At 35.9% G+C, this 20,287-nt stretch overlaps 2 protein-coding genes across 3 annotated transcripts; one reads left to right on the top strand and one right to left on the bottom strand.

The window, feature by feature from the left end:
* Window positions 1-38: 38 nt before the first annotated feature.
* Window positions 39-4,578, bottom strand: LOC125203639 (kinesin-like protein KIN-14I). Its single transcript, XM_048102029.2, has 15 exons — window positions 4,444-4,578; window positions 4,247-4,352; window positions 3,927-4,093; window positions 3,692-3,835; window positions 3,318-3,611; window positions 3,158-3,226; window positions 2,979-3,038; window positions 2,743-2,862; window positions 2,583-2,664; window positions 2,396-2,491; window positions 2,143-2,316; window positions 1,958-2,064; window positions 1,535-1,875; window positions 922-1,456; window positions 39-848 (listed from the first exon to the last, which is right to left on the bottom strand). The coding sequence occupies exons 2-15, from the start codon at window positions 4,347-4,349 to the stop codon at window positions 456-458; spliced, it is 2,685 nt and encodes an 894-aa protein (XP_047957986.1). The 5' UTR covers window positions 4,350-4,352; window positions 4,444-4,578; the 3' UTR covers window positions 39-455.
* Window positions 4,579-16,728: 12,150 nt separating this feature from the next.
* Window positions 16,729-19,981, top strand: LOC125203469 (calmodulin-binding protein 60 B-like). Of its 2 annotated transcripts, XM_048101816.2 has the most exons (7): window positions 16,738-17,242; window positions 17,336-17,411; window positions 17,836-17,876; window positions 17,989-18,494; window positions 18,596-18,756; window positions 18,839-19,030; window positions 19,115-19,981. In XM_048101816.2, exons 1-7 carry the CDS (start codon window positions 17,163-17,165, stop codon window positions 19,667-19,669), a joined length of 1,611 nt encoding a protein of 536 aa, XP_047957773.1. In that variant the 5' UTR covers window positions 16,738-17,162; the 3' UTR covers window positions 19,670-19,981. The 2 variants fall into 2 exon arrangements, with proteins under 2 accessions (XP_088918154.1, XP_047957773.1); XM_089062028.1 differs by having other exon boundaries at window positions 16,729-17,242; window positions 18,839-19,981.
* The last annotated feature ends 306 nt before the right edge of the window (window positions 19,982-20,287 follow it).

Below are 20,287 nucleotides of genomic sequence, written 5' to 3'. Positions count from 1 at the left end.
ATAAAGATGAAATATCTGGGTCAGTGACATGACGTAGATTGAAGGAATGACTATTCACATGGTATGATCGTCCGCACATTAACAATAATGAAACATTCAAAATTCTTGTGTATAATTACATACAGAGTCTATAGTAAAGGAGTAGTTACAAGCGAATGCTTCAGTTGTGTGCAACAAGAGTGATAGAAATGAAGAGCTATTTCTCACTATGCAAATCTCCCAAGCAACTTCTACAAGTTGAAAATGGACATGGAAGAAGTATAATACTTTGTTGATGATGCCCTTTTCCAAAAATGTGAAAAGGAATAAAAAACTTGATCTTCTTCGCTTCTCTCATTATGTATGAATAATATATCTGAAAACAGCCAGCAAGAATATAGTTAACTCATAAGCTCAGCTTCATTGTTGATTGTTGAATGTTGATGTTGATGTTGATGTTGATGTTGCTGTTGCCTTCACTTCCCACCAGCCGTCTTTCGCCTCACCAGAGACGAAGAAGATGTTGACACTGGCCTCGCAGCTTTGTTCATCCCTCCAACTCTTCCACTTGGCTGAGGAATCTGGCTCCTTGTCTCTTGCGTCTTCACCACCTTCGTTGTCGGCCGTTTCAGCTTTGATGCTGCAAGGCTAGTGGTTTTCACCTGGTAATCTTGCTCAGCTTCCAAATCAGAATCGTCTAGGCTTTGTGCTGCTATCTTGGTGGATGCCACGGGGCTTCGCTTGTTGTCGAAGAGCACCTCCGGAGACATCCTTTGGCTGCTGCTACGCGACACGGTCTTCACCGCCTCCTGAATCGTCGGCCACGAGTCCTGACTCTCAAAACTCTGCCTCCTTGAAGAAGAGTTGCTCTGTTCATGCACACCATTTCCACTTTTTATTCAAAAAACAAACAAAGTTGGTGTAGAATTGATGTTTTGTTACCTCTGTCTTGTAAGAGTGGGAGGGAGAAGATACAGATACACTGGATGTAGGGCTTCCCATGTAGACAGCAGCTCCTTCCTTTCGAGCCAGGGCGGCTCTCAGCATCGCTATCTGTTCCTTGAGCTCCTTGACATCAGGAGCGGAGGTGTCCTTGTTGGACTTAGCCGCGCCAAGCTCCACAGTGGAGACGCGCTCTGCGAATTTGAGAGTGCTGAGTGTCTCCCCGAGGGCTTCGTACTCGGGGCTGATGTGGACGAACATGAGAGTCTTGGCCTGCCCTCCGAGAGAATCCTGTAGCAGCTGCGTGAGCTTGCTGTTGCGGTAGGGAACATGACCGTTCTTCTGAGCTAGAGCAGCAATCACGTCTCCTAGAGCAGATAGCGATCGGTTTATGTGCTGAGCCTCCTTCAACCTATCTCCAACTGCGTCTGTTTTGTCGCATCTCTCGCTCCCAGCCAGGTCCACCAGATGCATGCACCCGCGCAGGGTTGCACCCGAGGTTAAGTCCTTGCCTTGCACGTGAACCGTCAGGCAACTGACAACAACAACAACGTTACCTCCACTTTCAGTTCCGGATTAACAAAAAATATATAACACATAGCATGGGATGTACCTGTGGGAGCGGCTGGAGCGCTCGTTCATGGAGGTAGATCCCACTGCGCGGTTCTTGTGGCCAAGGTTCATGAGGTCTATGACGTCGGATGTTGAGGCGACATTCACCAGATTCGCATTGGGCACGTTGATGCCATTGGAGGAATTGTTGCGGATCTCCAATCTCTTGTTGCTACCATCTGTCACAAGGAGATCTCGGACCTGCTCGTTGTAGATTTCCATCATTTGAACCGAGATGCTGTAAGCAATCGCGTCTTTCCTCTCCTCTGAGATTTCAAATAAATCGCTCAATGCTCTGTAGTTTACACCAAGGCTTTCTTTTGTCAGCTCCTTCGGCCCCGTCTGCAGATAACAAAAAAAGTGTGTGTGAAATATAGCAACAACACACACGCCTTCATTAGCCCCTCGCGTTTGGGTTTCTCACCATTGTGTAGGTCTTTCCCGATCCAGTTTGGCCATAAGCAAATATGCAGACATTGTATCCGTCAAGGACTGACCGGATAAGTGGCTGAGTATCTGCAAATACTTCTTCTGCACAAACAGAAACATAAACTTGTTCACTTCTCAAGAACTAGACTCGTATGTCAGAATAGGATCGACGTTACATACCTTGAGTTGAGTTTGGACCAAAGGCCTTGCTAAAACTGAATGTTTTCTTCCCTTTCCCATGCTTTCCGCTTGTTTGGATAGTGAGTGAGTTGTCAACTACATTGTCGAGTATGTTCAAGCCATTGCTCTGCCCTGGTATGAAAGGGCGCACGCGGCAGTACACTCTGATGTTTCCTGTTGCATTCAAGTAACATTCAACAAAACCTTTAATTCAATGAAGAAATACAGATGTACATAAAGAGCTCTCCTTCACCTTTGAGGTCTTGCACTTGATTGTACAGCTTCCGATTCTCTTCAAGAACCTTCTGGTATCCAGAAGCTAGGTTAGCTAGGCGTACGACTTGTTCACCTAAACCAAAAACCGAAAACCAAACTTGAAGTCATAGAGAGTCTTGTTATGTCTCAATCTTTGTTGTATAACGAGGGATCTGCGTCTGTACCTAGACTATCAACATCTTCTTGATACTTGAGCTGCAGCACGTTCATGCCTTGTTTTGTCGAGTTGAGGATCTTCCTTAGTTCCTACAAGGTTGTGAGATCGGCTTCGTATAAGCTGTCAATCCAAAGATGAAGAACACTAGTTTTTGACAGATGACCTACCTCTACAGTCCTGTGCTGGAGATCAATGAAATCTTGTTGCTTCAAAGGAAGGTTTTCAGAAGCCTCATTGCAGAAATCTTTCCCAGCTCCACTGTCTGCTTTTCTTACATTTGACGTCGCCTTGCATCAAGAAACAACACAAATCATTGCAATGTAATGAAGATCTAAAAACTCAATTTGAAATGTGGGTTGAGATACATATAGTATTATTAGCTTTAAACCTAAAGCTATCAGACCTCAATCTCCGAACTCATGCACGAGGTTGAGTCGCTCTCGTCATGTGGAGCTGCTCCAACCTGCCAAATGTCTCATTTTAGTCTTTGATTATTACAAAGGTATGTTTCCTCTCTCCTGTTTCAACAAGTATTGTGACTAAACATCCAATTAATCCAAACTCAGCAGATATTAGGCTTACCACTTTAGTTTGTCTTTCCAGCCTGCGCTCGAACTCTTTCTTAACTCTACTTATAATACTCTCCACAATCTGTTCGTCGCAACGAAACAAGACACCAAAAAGAGAATTAGCAAGCTGCAAAAAGGACAGAGGTTGGATATGTTATCACATCATCACTCACAATAGGGATTTCCTCTGCACTCTTATCAGAGAGAAGCTCGCACACAAGCTTTTGCAACGAAGGAGATACATTGTCATCTGTGATACTACTACTATCACCAGCTGAAGAAGAGTTCCTTGACAGAAAGCTGAGGAACATATCAGAATTTTTTCTGCCTTGATGAGGCTTGGATACAGAATTGCAAGGCGTCGCGTTTCCACTGAACTTCCAGACCCCATGGCCACCGCACTGCTTCCACTCATGGTATGATTTGAGGGCAATAATGCAGTTCACAATCCGGAATGACTTCCCTCCCTAGCAATCCATCACTACTTGTTAACTACTATGTTGCATCATATATTCAGTCGTAATTTTATTCGTTGGAACGTACATACTTGTTCCAAATCCGAGACTTCAAAAGTGGGAATCCCCATCTCCTGTATGGCTAAAAGGAAGTTCCTCACATTTTCAAAGTATTGGAAAGCAGTGAGGGCAGCACCATCAGGAATCATGACACTATCAACAGGTGCTTCAACTACCTAAACCATTACCAACATCAACATACAATTTTAAAATAAGAAGCAAAATTCTTTTAATTAAAGTAATAGTATAAAGAAAAATTAGGCATACTTTAGGGACAGAAGCTGGCTGGATCTTGTTAAGAACAGTGCAAAGAATAATGCCACTTCTCAATCCAATTCTAAAGTCTTCCTCAGAAGGCTCTGCAGGCAAATCTTTCCCTAAAACTATCCCTACCATCTTCCTCAGCCATCCCGCGGCCTCGTATCTTTTCAATGCTGCATTAACATACAAAACAAGACCACCAATATTTCCAGATCACACATGGCTTAAGCAGGGTTCAAGAAATTTTGAAAGAAGAAAGAAAAGTGCATTTTTCAACAATAAATGATCAAGTTTAGTCAAGCAAGGTTAAGAAAGATGGATTATACAAGCTTCCTGAGCTCTTCTTGAGGTGAAATTATCGGCTTCGCAGAGTCGCTTCCCTTGCTGCTGGAGGACATCTTCCACCAATGACGCCACATTGAATTCCATTTGCTGCAAATTATCAGAATCAAAATTTGCATGGTTTTTTATTAGTGTGCATGCATTTAGCATTTGGAAATTGGAAATAAATGTAGATATATACCGTTGTTGAATTAAGTGTATCTCAATCTGAATCTGTAGTTAAGATTTGGAAAGTGTGGAGCACATATTAGGTGAATGGGTGAGAGAGATATGAATGTCTGGTCTGGTGTGTATATCTCTCTCTCTCTCTCTCTTTCTCTTGGAATTAAGAAGAAGAAAGGGAGAGAAAGATAGGGAATGCAGGGTGAGTTATATAGTATTGGAATATGAAGAAAGTTGAAGGAGAAAACCTAAAGAAAAAAAATGAGAAATGGAAGTGAAAATGATGATGAGTGCAGAATATTAATATTAGTGGCCATCCATGGATTCTTCTTCTACTCCTCTCCTTTTTCTCCTTCAGTTATTACACGTTGCCGAAAGCCTCGCCTTCCTCAGCTTCTTATTCTTTTCTATATATTATCATTACAATTGCATTTTTTAACTCATTATTTTAATTAATGAGAAAAGTATTAATATATTTTTGTATCATAAAGTAGTAGTAGTATTTTGGCGTATAGATCGTGTTAAGCTCTTCAACACAACAACATGAGTATATTTTACATTATTAATAAAAATATTAAGTACTATTCCCTCCGGTCCAAGCGAGACATTTTTATTTTAACACAATAATTTAGGTAGTGGTATTTAGTGAATTAAATTATTAATAGTAATGTAAGAGAAAAAGAGAGAATAAAGTAAGAGCGAAAGAGAATAAAGTAGGAGAGATAAGAAGATTAAGTATAAGAGAATGAGTGAGTTAATTATTGTTAAAGAAAAGAAAACATCTCACCTAGATTATGACCGTACCAAAAAGGAATACGTTCTCACTTAGGCAGGAACGGAGGAGTAATGAAAAGTTTAGAGCTTTAGTCCGTTGTTAATGGGATTCTCGTGTTAGGCAGGCCGCAGGTGAATATAAGTTATGTAAATAGTTGTACATGTTTTAAGACAAAAAAAAATACTGTATAAATGAGCAAACGAAATATGAATCCATAAATTTCAAAATTATTGTTATTTAACGGAAAAAGAAAAAAATAAGCTTATGTGAATTTGAATATATTAGTACAATTACATAATAGTACTTAGCTTAAATAATTAGTAAGTGGAGTATTATATTTGGGGGAATTTTAAAATTGGGCAGTGATAAAATGCAAACTTATATATTGTACAAACTCATAACTCTTTAACATAGTTTCAATACAATATCACACGGTGTAAAATTTCAAGATTTTAGTGTCAACACAATATCAACACAACATCAATCATTGACTACCGTTGAAATTTTGTTGACATTTTTCTGTTGATGTTTTTTTGTGATCTGTTGACATTTTTCAATGGTCCAGATCATAATTTTGAGTTCGTACAATATTTAGAGTTTTCATTTGATCACGTTCCTTTTAAAATGTACGTTACTGTTATATGTTAGGAGAATTATTATGATTGTATGATAACTTAGGGTGATTATATTTTACTGGTACACACCGCACAGTTTATGTTATGTGTTATATGCATATATAGTAAGTATTAAAGCTTATGACACTTAATATGGAGCTTATGACACTTAATATGATCAAACTATTAAAATACTCCTACTGGTGTGAAATAACTAGCAAGGGGCAAAACGGTCAAGCGAAAAAGGTTGAATCCGGCATTTAGCGTCATAATTAAGAATTAAAAATTAATGCCTGTTAATTCGGCTCTCAACATGCGAGTATCATTAGGCAGGAGGACTCCATTAATTTTTTGCAAACTCTTTTTATGATTTCTTGTATACTCAAATCCTTTTCAAACCAAACAAAAATAAAATATACCATTATATTTTATTTTATTAATTATTATAATTACCTTGAGGCTTGATTAACTGGATGCTATAATTATGATTCCCTAGTTTCCTTTCCACATGCCCCTTTTCCGGGAACATTGTATATTGTGGCGCCTAAATTTATAATATCCACACATTAATTTAATTTAACTTTTGGTGGGGAGATTTAATCTCAATTTGAACCCAATTATTATAATAAAATTGAGAGGAAACTCTCCTCATCTCCGGCCTCAGATTATCACGTACTCCTTCCGTCCCATAAAAATATGAGCAATGAGTATGATACGAGAATTAAGACAAAATTGGTAAAATAAGAGAGAGAGAGAAGAATGGTATGGTAAAATAATTGTTAAAATAGTGTTAGTGGATAGTGAGACCGACATTATTAAATTGATATAACTTTCCAAAAATAGAATATACAGTACATATTTTTGTGGAACGGGTGAAAATAGAAAATGCACATATTTTTATGGGACAAAATGAGTAATATATTCTGCACCTCAAATTGTGAAATATTCTCAGCAATAATTTGCATAACTTCTACACATTGCTTATATGTGGGCTGCAGAATGAATTTACATATCCTGTTCATCCAATGCTGATTAGCCTGACTAATTTTGTCTATATATTATTGCCTAATTTCTCGGCTTTAATTTAACATAAATTCAATAATAACAATGTTATTGTTCATATCAATCGTCAAATATACAACAGATTATCAATTTAGAATTAAAAAACATCAGATGCTGAAGTGATGGAGTAATGATGCTGATTGCATGGAACATTCTTTTATACTTTGTTATTATAATAGGAGTCAAATTAATACCCTTCTTATTGTTAGCACTCTTATAACATATTAACATCTACATTGTATGCACCAGTTCATTAATCTTATACATTCGATACAGTATAGTAGTATACTAACAATTTAAAAAAATATTTCTATCACATTCACACCCTACATGGTTTGATTATCCTTAATACTGCTTTTATCGAAACTAAAAACACTACATTGGGCATATAAAGTCACTGTGTTTATAATGAATTCAACAACACCTAATAATAAAATAAAATTTAGGTCCTTCATGCAATTGAAACCCGCAAGCCAAGAGTACATTAGAAAAGTCACTCAGCAAACCAAACTAACAAAGACAAGCAAAAACAGAAGCTAAAAACCACATAAGGAAAAACGCTACCAAAATAAAGAGATCCCTATAAAACACACACCCAGGCTAAAAAAAATGGAACATGCCACCAAGTCAAGCCTAAAAAAGCAAATGAGCGTCAGGTAATACTCTTCTCATTTCAGCAAAACAAAATCAAGGCCGAGGAGCAAGAAAAGAACAGAAAAAAAAGACCTCTGTCGGATACAATACCTTAATCACTGTTTCAATACCTCTTTGCAGCTCCCCTTGTTCCATAATAGTGGAGGCGTTTCTTTTTTGCACGTGATTTAAGAAAAATTATGTGAAATGAGTTAAGTAAATGATGAACAAAATAAGAAATAAAAAAGGTAGAGAGACGAAAAGATAATACAGTAAGAGATAGTCAAATAAGAAAGAAGAAATGTGTTGACTTTTGCTAAAATAGGAAATGACTCCACTATTATGTAACGTACCAAATAGAAAAATGACTCCACTACTACGGAACAGAAGGAGTAGATCTTTTAGCATATATACTTCTATTGGTTAAAATATGTAAATGAATTAGGCTGAATGGTAGGTATTAGAAAGAATTTGTAGTCAAAATAGATACTCGAATATAGGAAAAACTGAATTTGGGGTCCTATAGAAGTCAGGTTCCTAATATTAGGGCAGCATGGGAAAATAGAGTAATGAACATGAAATAAAATATTTCTTGATATAAAGTGATTGTCACTAAAATGAGCCGCTAATGAAGTGATTGAATTTGATTCAATAATCTATGATTTTAGTCTGAATCCCTGCATTACTAGTATGCGAGATAGAGAATGCATGAACAATGGCAGACCAAATTCTCCTTTAAGCACAGTAAATTGTGCGGATGAGTCATTATCAGATTGATCTGAGAACGATCTAATCTAATAAGACCTAATCCGAATCCGACCTGTTAAGAAAACTGTTAACCTAAACATGAACACGACCCACACCCGATACAAACCCGTTAACGACACGATATCGACCGAACCTGATATTACACGATTAAACCTTATTTTTCAACCTAATTTAAACAATTAAAATCCGTTTTATACTATTTAAACCTGATTTGCAATAAATTAAAATAAAACATATTTTTGAAATAATAATAAAAACAATACTTCACATTTTTTCTTAATGGATTATTCGTATCCAATCTGAACCCATTCCAAAATTATTGGGTTCTTAACGGGTCAATCCGATAAGGACATGAGCTTATTAAGGCTTGACTCAAACCGAATAATTTTGTACAGATTCATGTCAGATTATCCTGTCATATCAAAAATTACCAACCCTGGCAGGTTGTTGATGCTCTAATTCCTAAGGCTAAGATCCTTCTAAGTTACATGCTTTACACCTCCTCCAAAGTAGATGCTCTAATTCCTAAGCCTAATAAGATCCTTCTAACATACATGCTTACACCTTCTCCAAAGCTCAAGGGACACTTGATACTTTTTTCATTCAACCCAATTAATTACAGGCCGAAATATTTCAATAAATAGAAATTAAAGAGACTAATAATATAGTAAAATCTTTTATTTCCACACTTATTACATAAATAAATAAAACCTTTTTATTTACCTATTTTTAATGTATATATAGATTTTTTAAACTACTACGGAGTATAATTATTTGTAAAAGCCGTCGTCACTATTAATTAGGAGTAGTTTTAAATCGACTGGGCTATTATGACGAGCTTACTTAAATAAGCTCGAGCGGCGGTGCATGAAACTAATAGCACTGGATTAATTAGTCTCGTCGTAACCACTCCATTGATTAAAAACTACCCAAAGTCGGATCATCTAAAAGTTCAACATTTATCATTTTTTTTGTGTGTTATTATTGATAATACATGTATTGTAATTTTTTTTGTCAGTGCAATTAATTTGTAACAACTTGCGTCACTTTCCCATTTTGCTATGTGTTGTTTCTTTATTTGTTAAAAGATTGAAACGAATTAAATCAGATTGTGAGAGGTGTTCGGCGTGCATTAATTAATCTAGACCAGTCTTGATCGATGATGCATATGATAATTCTGCTGGAAAAAAAAAATCTTCGAATCGGTCAATTCAAATATATAAAATTAGTCTCCAATAGTAAATTTCATTGTTTCTTGATTTACCACTGCATAAATAAATGATAGAATTCCCACGAAAAACGATACAATAATCACTCAACTTCAATGAAAAGCGTATCAGAAAATGGAATGTTGATTCATAAGTTCATTCTTAATCTTATGTTTATTTATTTCACACAATTTAACATTCTCCAATAAATTTGTGCGAAAAAATAGTAAATCCATTATTATTAAAGAGGGAATGAAACAGAGATGTGAATGGAATGGGGATTGAAATAACATAATAATTCCATTCAATTATCTTACTTGATAGCTACTCCTTCCGTCCTGGCTAAGATGACACGTTGCTTAGCCGGCACGGGATTTTAGGAGTTATTGGTTAAAGTGTTTAATTGGAGAGAGAGAAAATAGGTGTAAGTATTAAAAAGGGTATAAGTATTAAAGTAGAGAGATAAAGAAAGATGAATATTTTAATAGGAGTGAGAAAAAGTGGTTGAGTGTATTAATTGGAGAGAGAAAGTTACCAAAAAAAGGAAATGTGTCATCTTAGTTGGGACAAACTAAAAAGGAAAACGTGTCATTTTAGGCGGGACGGAGGGAGTATAAGTGTAAAAAAGAAATCAAATTGTTATTTATTTGTTGATTTCGTTCTTATGCTCGGTGACTATAAATAACATAGAAATGAAATTGAATTATGAATAATTTATATGTTGATACCACTGAAAAAACTGACATTCAAAAATATTTTTGCTCAATATTTTGAATCATAATATTATGGTATGTTGTGCGCATACTCTGTGTGTCTGTTGGTGTATGTATGTGTGTGCTGGTGTGTGAGTGTCGGTGTGGGTATGTGTGTTCCAGTGTCAGTGTGTGTGGGTGTGGGTGTGTGCAGCAGTGTGTGTGGGAGTGTTTGTTGGTATGTGACTATGTGTTGATTGCAGTGTGTGTGGAATAAGAAATACTCCATCCATCCACGAAAAATAGACAAAATTGTGAATGACACGAGTATTAATGTATAATTAGTAAAGTAAGAGAGATAAGAAAAGTAAGAGAGATGAAGGGAAAAGGTAGTAGGAAAAGTAAGAGAGAGAGAAGGAAAAGGTAGTGAAATGAGTATTAGTGGATTGTTTGGTTCACATTTAGAATGATGGGTAGGGTTAGTATTGGTTGAAAACTTTCATTTTTGAACTAAGTCTATTTTTTGTGGACGGACCAAAATGACCAAACTTATCTATTTTCCGTAGACGGATGGAGCACGAAGGAATAAGAGAGAAATTGAATGATATTTTTGGCTAAATGGAATGAATTGATACTAGGGGTGGCAAAATGGGTAGCGGGTAATGGGTAATTCCCATCTCGACCCGCTACCCGCCGGGTATCGGGTACCCACTACCCGACGATAACGGGAAACGGGGCGAGATCGGGTAGTGTGTTTAGAGTTTTGCGGATAGCGGGTATACCCGTTAGTCCCAATAATACCCGCTATTATTAGTATTAGTCATATACCATTTTTTAATACTCCCCCCATTCCATATTAATAGAGACGTTTCAAATAGTTAAAGTGGAGAAAAAAAAGTAAATAGTTAAATAATAATAGTCATATACGCACTCATTTTGAAAAATTAAAAATAAATAGTTAGAATGAAGAAAAAATAAAATAAGACAGATAATAATGTAGAGAAGGGTATTTATATTATTATTTTTCTAAAATTAGTGAAGAAAATGAAATGCCTCTACTAAGACGGAACAGTAGGAGTACTTTATAATCTAAGAGTTCTTTTGAAACATTTTTATATTCCAAGAACATACAATAGAAAACTCACTCGAACTAGCTACAGAGTGTTCATTCACTTTTTTTCTCAATCTATTCAAAGTTTACCATCGATATTAATAAAATAAATTAGGGAACATTGACGGTTATTATGGTTTTCAAATATTTTATTAGGATTTCGGTCGGGTACGGGTACCCGCAATATCGGGTGCGGGATACCCAACACGGGTATCGGGTAATCCCGGTATGTCGCGGGGCAGGTATTGGGACAACAAATTTGGCAAAATCGGATACGGGTACCCGACATGTCGGGTGCGGGTACCCGCGGGTAACCCGTTTCGTCACCCCTAATTGATACTGTTAGGGGGTATTGATATTTTTATGGGGAATATAATTCCATAAAGAAAGATAATAAGGAAAAATATATAAGCGTGACAAATGAGATGGAGACAGAGAAAAATAAGTAAGAGAATAATACACATAAGAGTCTCTTTTACATTATTCGCTTTCTCATTTTAATTTCTCACCACTTTAACTATTTATTATCAGTTTTCTTAAATAAGCGTGAACTAAATAAAGGAATGAAACGAAAATAGTAGAATAATTCCATTTCCTTATTTCAATCTCTCATATAAGCATGGCATAAGAGATAATACTGCCAGTTACTAGTCATAGAAATCATATGTTTATTTCATTCTATTCGGATCGTTGTTTCGTATTTGTGCATTTAAATTGGGTTTCAAGTGAGTGCAACTAGTCAATTTAAATTAAACTTCCAGGAATATCAAGACAGGACTATTTCAAATTTCCTAGAGAACTCCCTTTAAAAAAAAGTTAGGAACTTCATTAGCAATTCACCCCGCTTCAAGTATTTTAGTTCTAGGTTGACAAAAATATTTTTTTTTACTAAAATAATCACCAACTCAATATTCTTTTATATTAGACTGTTACGATCTAATTTGAATAGTAATGCCGACACAGTCAGATCCTAGTAAGGTTTTGGTTTAATATATGATCACAAAAGATGCATTGAAACATTTTTAGTTACTTGCTTTTAAATCATCACGCCTATTCTTTTAGTGCCAAAAAATGATCTCGGTCAACTGTTATAGTTATATAGAACTATCAATATTTATACATGACAAATTGTTAAATTGTTTTTTTTTAGTTGTGACAATTTTTAAATTTGTTCGAATCGATATAATCAAAAGGTTTTCTTATTTCGTCAGTTGCAATTATATGGCACCTACCAAATCTTGAATACAAATATTGCACTAGAAGGACTTTGAAATTATTCCATTTTAATAGCATCTTGACTCCTTATTTATTTACACAATAAAATTATACAACCACTGGTACACAAGATTATTTGACTAATAGATACTCCATATACGTATAAATTAATATTTATATTTTATTCTGAAATATGTATTTAATTATTCATGAATAATATAAAATCTAAAAAGACTAATCTAAATACCTTGTGGACAATCATAGCGCGTGATTATTTGGCATCACTCTTTTGTCAACTACTTGGAATTTTGCTCTAATATGTAATCCAAAACACTCTAATGTCAACCACTGTTTGCTCTAATATATAACCTGCTAATTACCTATACTATATAACCTGCTAATAATTATACAACACTACGCACATAAATGTAGCTATTGACTCTAATAATTTGCACGAAGCGTATACAAAGCTTTGTAGCACAGAATACCTTAGCAAATGTGAAATGGTCCTACTATAGAATTTAAAACCTGGTAGTGTAATTATGCGTGAAAATCGTTTTTAAATTGGCCAAATTTTTTTTGTCGATTCATAAATGTAGCTATTGACTCCAATAATTTGATTTTAGCACGAAAATAAAATTCTCAAATTTAAAGTGAACGTGAAGGCTGAGATTAGTCTATAGTCTCATAGTTTGAGAAACAGTACCACTTAGATCGGTGTCCTATCGTTCACAAGAGTGTCTAACCAGATATCGCGCATTACTTGTTTGACTTGATTCATAAAATTACGAGTATCGAGTACCCTACGTTCGATTTATTGGGTGTCGGGTTTGGAATTGGGTAGGCATTTATCGGAATTATCAGGTATCGATTATACTCGATTGTAATTTTAATCAAAATTAAATTTATGTGGATAAATTTTAATAATGTCAATCTCCGTGGTTTTGCATTTTTTGTTTATATATACTAGTAGTAGTATTTATCAATTATAATTCATACATTCAAACTAAATTATTTCATTGTTTAAACAGAAAACAAAATGATGAAAACAGGTAAATTAGGGTATTTCGGGTACCGGCTTTTCCAGATCGGGTGTGTGTCTTTGGTTTTTTGGGTTTTCGAGAATAGGTAGCCAAAAATTTTGGGTCCGGTACCCTGGATACCTGAATGGACAGCCTCCTCAAATTTAGGAATTTAAGTTTCTTAAGAAAATCACAACAAATTTTTATACATTGCCGAACCATTTTTTTTTACAATTCATGAATTAACTGAAACTATAAATAAAAGGTTTATTCTACCAAAGATGGTAAGCAGGAGTCTAACAAGTTAGCTAACAAGGATCTGCCACAAAAATGACCACAACAAAGACAAAAATTCCTTAAAAGTTTTAACAAAGTTAATGGGCACCTCCTATAAAGCCTAAAAATTATCTACATAAAGACACTAAAGCAAGAACCAAAACAAAACCACAACAGAAACTATAGAAAAACAACAAACACAAAATATGCCATCAATCCAATCTGAAGGTAGGACTCACATGAATGAACTGTGTACTCTCCTCATCCAAGCTACAAGTTACTTGCAAATAAAAGTTAGAAACAAATAGTCCATAAAGGTTATTGGTCTAAACAATCATATTCTCCTATTTTTCATGAATTTAAAAGGGGTCTTAAAAATGACAAACTTTATACTCTGTGTTAATTTTCCACTCAACCCGCGCGAATAAATTTTTTCCAGTAAACTTTTGTCATGGATGGCTTAGTCTGAAGTGTACACAAATCGTTTTGACACACTAATTCTTTAATTTTATTAAATTCTCAATCTCACCTTAAATTGAATCATAAATATTGATACTAAAACGTGGAACTTGAATCATTAATCCGTACCCAAAATTGTAATGCACTTGAGCGTTGTTAATTGTGTTTACTACAAGATAGGGGTATGCGTTAAAGAAAAATATAGTAAATGCAATGTTCTCATTGACCGAAAAAGTCTAGCTCTAAACACGCCTTCATTTTAAATCTTATAATTGTGAACTTTTAGTATTTTAATATTGTACCATACAAATTGGAAATAAAGATAAATTACGTATAATGGATGTAATACGGAGTGTAATGCAAACACAAATTCATCTCTATGTGGAATATAAAATTAAGAAATTAGTGTCCACAAATAGTAGAAGAAAATCAGAGTCGAAGCTGGAAAACATCGAGGCCCCATGCCCCCCATTATTGTCGGTAACTGAACAAAATTGTCATTCGATGGTTTAAAATGGATTTCAAAGTTATTGCACATCGAAATGTCTAGGAATATACGTTTGAATGTTATTTCATAGGTATTGACTATTGATGTTTGGTCGGCTTCTTTAGATTTGAGCTTTTATTTTACTTAGAAAAAATGAAATGACTCTAACAAAATTAAATCGTAAAGATTTCAAGAGGACTCTAAGATGCGAACTTACTATTTGCGTGTGTGTGCATTTAGTCTGCGTGCCTGCCATTGGAGTTCACGACTTAACATCAAAGTAAATTTCATAAATTAAATAGATTCTTTAAAATCCAATTAAAGGAAATAATTACTGTTTTCACCATGAAAATGACTTGGTATCAGTTTGTTTTAAACTTTTTTCCTGCTTAAACAGACTATTTATCATTATCACCATTAACTCTAAGAGCATCCACAATGAATGCCCGATCGCACGAGATTGGGCTCGGGCTTCCATTGCAGGCGCCCGATGGATCGGGACCCCGAGTGAGTCTACCGCGGTCGTTCCACTCGGGCATCCATTGCAGAGACGTGCCCGATCTCGACGAATTTGTAATTTTTTATTTTTAGTATTTATTTATTTTATTCTTTTATTAAACCAATATAAATACCCTAAACCCTCATTCACTTTACACACAATACTCTCTTATACTCTACTCTCTTTCTCTTCTCTTTTCTCACTTTCACACTTTCAAGAATGGATCCGAGTTAATTCCAAAACCCTAATAATTTAAGTAATTTAGTCTTTTTAGTTAAGTATGATGTAGTTTTTCTTAATTAAGTAATGTAGTTGCTTTTTAAAATTTGTGGCATTTAATATAATATATTTTAGTATTTTTATAATTAAAAACAAAATTAATAAATAATAATATTAAAAATTAAATGCAAATTGAGTTTAAATAGATAGGGCGAACACTAGAGCGAAACCATTACAAAAAGAAGGGGCGGGCTAAGAAGTGCTGATGTGACAACCACTAGGGCGCCGCCCACTGGGGCATCTATTGCAGATGCTTTAAAATGTTACTATTTACTTTCTACACGTATAATTATCAATAAATCACAAATAATATGGCATTCACTTTCTTTAGTTCTTAATGTGTTTTTCAAAACAAAAAAGTTATTGGAGTATTTGTCTTTAACTTTATTTTAGCGAACTTATAAGTTCTTAAAGCTTATAATATGTTCTAAGAATATATAAATATAATGTTAGAAGCATTTATAAGTCGTGAAAGTGTTTGAATAGTTGAGTTGAAACTAAAAAAAGAAATTTTTAAGCTACAGAAATAAAAACCTAGTAAGGAAATGAAAAGCATTAGAAATTAAAAGGTGTATATATTAAAAATAATACTCATAGTATTTTTACCATTAAAGCCTAGCTCTATTTACGCACTGATCTATATATACATAGTCTTTATTGTGATTTGTGAAACTATTTACTATTTTATACTATAAATTAGACAAAATTCAATGGTAAATATTGGCCTCGAATTTAATTCTACACCTATATTTCGCCTATAAATTTGTTTACAACATAGGCAATTTGGTGATGGAATTTGATTCTTTTGTAATGACTTAAAAAGGAGCTGAGTTCAAACTTACTAAACCAGTCCAAAATTAAAAAGTTGGTCTCGGAATTTGATTCGTTCAAAATAACGTAATGACTGAAGCTTGAATTTTTTGAAGCATGGATTGAAGCTTTAATTTAATCGAGTTGAATGCAAAATGCCTAACAACCTAGCCAGACCGGATTTGAAAAACCGGAAACCGGTCGGCGACGACTTCAAAGTCTCCGCGATGCCGATTTAATTCGCGTATTTCCTCTTTAGTTTTTTACCGCGGACTGAATGCAGCTTCCACCCACCTTCTTCCTCATGCTCCTCTCATCAACCTCAACATCAACAACATCAACATCAACATCAAAATCTCCCACCTAGTCAGCACATCCGTGTTTATTTTTCCATTCCCTCTCTCTCTCTACCAATGTATGCCCCTTTTAAAGTAAGCCTATCGTCGCGTTTCGCAATAATAAATGATTTTGATTTGTACTTTCTCACTCCACGCGGTTATTTCAGTTCGTTTTGAATAGTTGTGATCACTCTCTACACGCTACATTTGGCATTCTATATAAATCGCATCACCAACGCCACTCCTCTACATCGGAATTGTGGGCTAATCCTTTTTAAATTATTGAATTTGGTGTAAATGTGCTTGACTTTTGCGTTGATGAAGCTTCGTGTGAGTTTCCACTGAATTCAATCGCGGTTTGCACTTCTATTTAAACCAACTCAAGGCTGACGGTTTGAGCTGCTACCTGCCTCGAACAATTTTCATTCTCTATCGCCCAGTATACTGTAGTTGGTGAGCTGACCAGTTAGAATCGAATCCTAGCCTTTTGATGGTTCAGAAACGGCAGCACAGGCAGGGCGACGAGGAAGGTTCTCGACTTCCGAATAAACGCCATCATTTCACATCCGCGTAATTCATTCATTCTTTTGCTATGTTATTTCGTGCTTTTCATTTTTGGTAGCTGATTCTTCATTTTTTTGTCCTTGGATTTGTTTTGTGCAGTTTGTTGAAAGGGCTGAATCATGGCCGGACTGCTCAAGAACATGTGTCCTGCTTGGAGCCTATTATCAGAAAAATGGTATGTTTACTTCGATTTTGCCTGTTTTCAGATTTTCAACTTTCTATTTGTCTATTTTATTACTAGTATATTTTGCTACTGCTTATGTAATGTATTCATGAATTATCCTTTCCTCTGTTTATCAGTTAAATGTGGTTTGCATTTGGTGAAGGCTTGTTTTGTGCTCTACTAGTTTGTTGCAAATTCCTCTTTATATTTGTTTGGGTGAACATGGATCTGATTTGACTTGATGTCTAAATCATGTTTACCCAACTGTGGATGATAGATATATGGAGTAGGAGTATAACTTTTCCAAGCAGTGGGTATATTGTGATTGATTTTCCAAGTGATAATGGCCCTGTTTGATTCTTAATATAGATTTGTATCATCATAGAGATCTGTAACATGACCTGATATTTATGTTACTATGTTTTCCTCTTGATAGGTTCAAGAAGCAGTGGATCAAGCACTCAACCGGTTTATGAGGTGAGCTTGATTTTGTTATTTTTTGTTGGTAATTACATTATGAATGACTTGTCTCTATGCTATATATATATTTTTATGACTTATTTTGATTTTTAAATCTTTTCTACAACAGTATTTCCTATAGGCCCTCATACAATCAAGTAGAATGCCCGGTCGTAACAAGGAGTTTGCAGCTCCAATTTCATAGCAACTTGCCTGAAACCCTTTTTACAGGCAACAGGCTTCTGTCTGTGGATAGAAGTCCCATCAAAGTTGTCCTGTGTGATTCTGCTTCAAGGCAGATAATTTCGTGGAGCCCCCTCTCATCTGCAAAAGTCAAAATCATCGTTCTTGATGGTGACTTCACGCCTGATGACCGAGAGGATTGGATGAAGCAGGAGTTTGACAGCAAACAAGTTAAAAACCGAGAAGGGAAAAGGCCATTGGTGGCTGGGGAGGCGACAGTTACTCTCAATGATGGTGTCGGGTATATTGGCGAGTTGAGCTTTACGGATAACTCAAAATGGAGTAGAACCGGGAAATTCCGGTTGGGGGCAAAAGTGCTGACAACCTGTGATGATACAAGCATCAGAGAAGCGGTGAGCAACGCCTTCAGAGTTAAAGATCATCGTGGAGAGTGTAAGTGTTCTTGTGAATTATATTAGCATTAAGCTGTTTTATTTGCAGATCTTATAACACAAAGAAAGAGTTTTGTACTGACAGATTATCTGTTTTATCAGCTTACCAGAAGCTTTACCCCCCGGCTTTGTGCGATGAAGTATGGCGTCTCGAGAAAATTGCTAAGGATGGTAAGTCACATAGGAAGCTGGAGGAATCTCAGATATTAACTGTCCGAGATTTTTTGAAGCATTGTGCCAGAGACCAGTCCAGAGTACGCTCGGTAAGTGACGTCTCTTGATCTCTCAATTCGTGAGATATATAAACCATATACTGTTTCTTTGCTAAACATATTCTCCATGTAGATACTTAAGGTCTCGAACAAGACATGGGAAACGATCATGAGGCATGCCAACACGTGTAACCTAGGTGAAGAGAGGAGAACGTACAGGACTGCACAGGGGGTGCTGTTTTTCGACTCCATAGATAGATTTGTTGGCGTGATTCTTGATGGAGATAACTACCGTCCTGTCAATACTCTCAATGCTTTCCAAATGGTTGGTATCTTACGAAAAAATATATTTTCCTACTACATTTTGATATGCATGGCTGAAAACTATGTAGCTTGCTTGTGTTGGCAGAGGCTGGTGGAAGATCTCAAACAGCAAGCATATAACAATTTAGACAAGTGGATCCCAGAGTCTGTTGCTGGCTTCCCGATGCTTCTGGGAAACACAGCACCTGAGAGTTTTACAAATCCTAACTTGGATCTCCATGGAATTGATATGAGTGGTGGAATGTATGAGTTCGGGGAGAGTTCACAGTGTGCACAAGGGTTCAATGCGACATTCAGAAACAGCTTTGCCATGAGTGATCCTCTAACTCATGGGTTCTGCATTGAGGGGAATGAGAGGTGGGGCTCGGAAGGTGATTTCGTGGGGATGGGCCTGCCAACTGATGACCTGCCAGTGTTTCAAGTGGAGTCGTCACCATGGCAGGGGAATGGGCAGTATTTTGATCCCATGAATCATGGGATTGGGGTGATATCCTCGGACTCCAGCCTCCTCATCCCCAGGAGTGGGAGTGGGAGCCCAAAAACGCGGTGGTGCAAGGTGCTGGCAGTGGTGAAGTGGCGGATACTGGTGAGGCGCAATGTGGCGGCGAGGAAGTGCAAGATGTTCTACAGCTATATGTAATGTAGGTGAGATTTAGTAAAGCGAGCGCAAGAGCTTAGCTTATAAGTATGTATAGGCATAGTTGGTGTTGTAAGTTATAAGGTTAGAGTAAGTTAAGGTGATAATTATGTGCAGCGCCCGGTGAAGATTCAGCTGCTCAAGATTGATAGCAGCTGCCCTTTGTAAAGCTTCCTGGGAGCTGCCTGCGTTCTTTTATTTCTTTTTTCTTTTATTTCTTATGTCGTGCCGTCATCTTCTCTTCTTTCATTTCTCCTCATTTTCCAGATTGTTTGTATATAGTGCAAGTGAATGAAATGTTCGTTTCATCTGAAATCTATTTTCTCCCCTTGGGAATATTTTTATTTTCAATTAAATTTTAGTAATAGTAGAAGTAGGCTTATTTAAATTATTTTCTCTTACTTTAATCTTCGTTCACTTAAACTATTTATTGCTATTAATTTTTCTAAAATAAGTACTACAGAAAATGAAATGACTTTGTTATTATGGAACGAACGGAGTAGTAGTATTTATTAAGATGGCACAAAATTAAAAGGAAGTTGATCTCTACATCACTACCTCTGTCCGCGGATAAGAGTTCCATTTTTCTATTTTGGTCCGTCCGCAAATAAGAGTCCCTGT

Source organism: Salvia hispanica, chromosome 6, assembly GCF_029641045.1.
Source record: "Salvia hispanica isolate PSC_SH4W2 chromosome 6, Shi_PSC_v1, whole genome shotgun sequence".
In the NCBI taxonomy this organism is placed as follows: domain Eukaryota; kingdom Viridiplantae; phylum Streptophyta; class Magnoliopsida; order Lamiales; family Lamiaceae; genus Salvia; species Salvia hispanica.
This window is presented reverse-complemented; position numbering and strand designations above follow the sequence as displayed.

Excerpts from the sequence above, each read along its gene's own strand:
- LOC125203639 (XM_048102029.2), bottom strand. The coding sequence starts at position 4,349 with ATGGAATTCAATGTGGCGTCATTGGTGGAAGATGTCCTCCAGCAGCAA. Across the intron at positions 3,612-3,691 it reads AAGTCTCGGATTTGGAACAA|GGAGGGAAGTCATTCCGGAT; the intron begins GTATGTACGTTC and ends ATGGATTGCTAG. Across the intron at positions 849-921 it reads CCCACTCTTACAAGACAGAG|AGCAACTCTTCTTCAAGGAG; the intron begins GTAACAAAACAT and ends GTGCATGAACAG.
- LOC125203469 (XM_089062028.1), top strand. The coding sequence starts at position 17,163 with ATGGTTCAGAAACGGCAGCACAGGCAGGGCGACGAGGAAGGTTCTCGA. Across the intron at positions 17,877-17,988 it reads GCACTCAACCGGTTTATGAG|TATTTCCTATAGGCCCTCAT; the intron begins GTGAGCTTGATT and ends TTTCTACAACAG. Across the intron at positions 18,757-18,838 it reads ACCAGTCCAGAGTACGCTCG|ATACTTAAGGTCTCGAACAA; the intron begins GTAAGTGACGTC and ends TTCTCCATGTAG.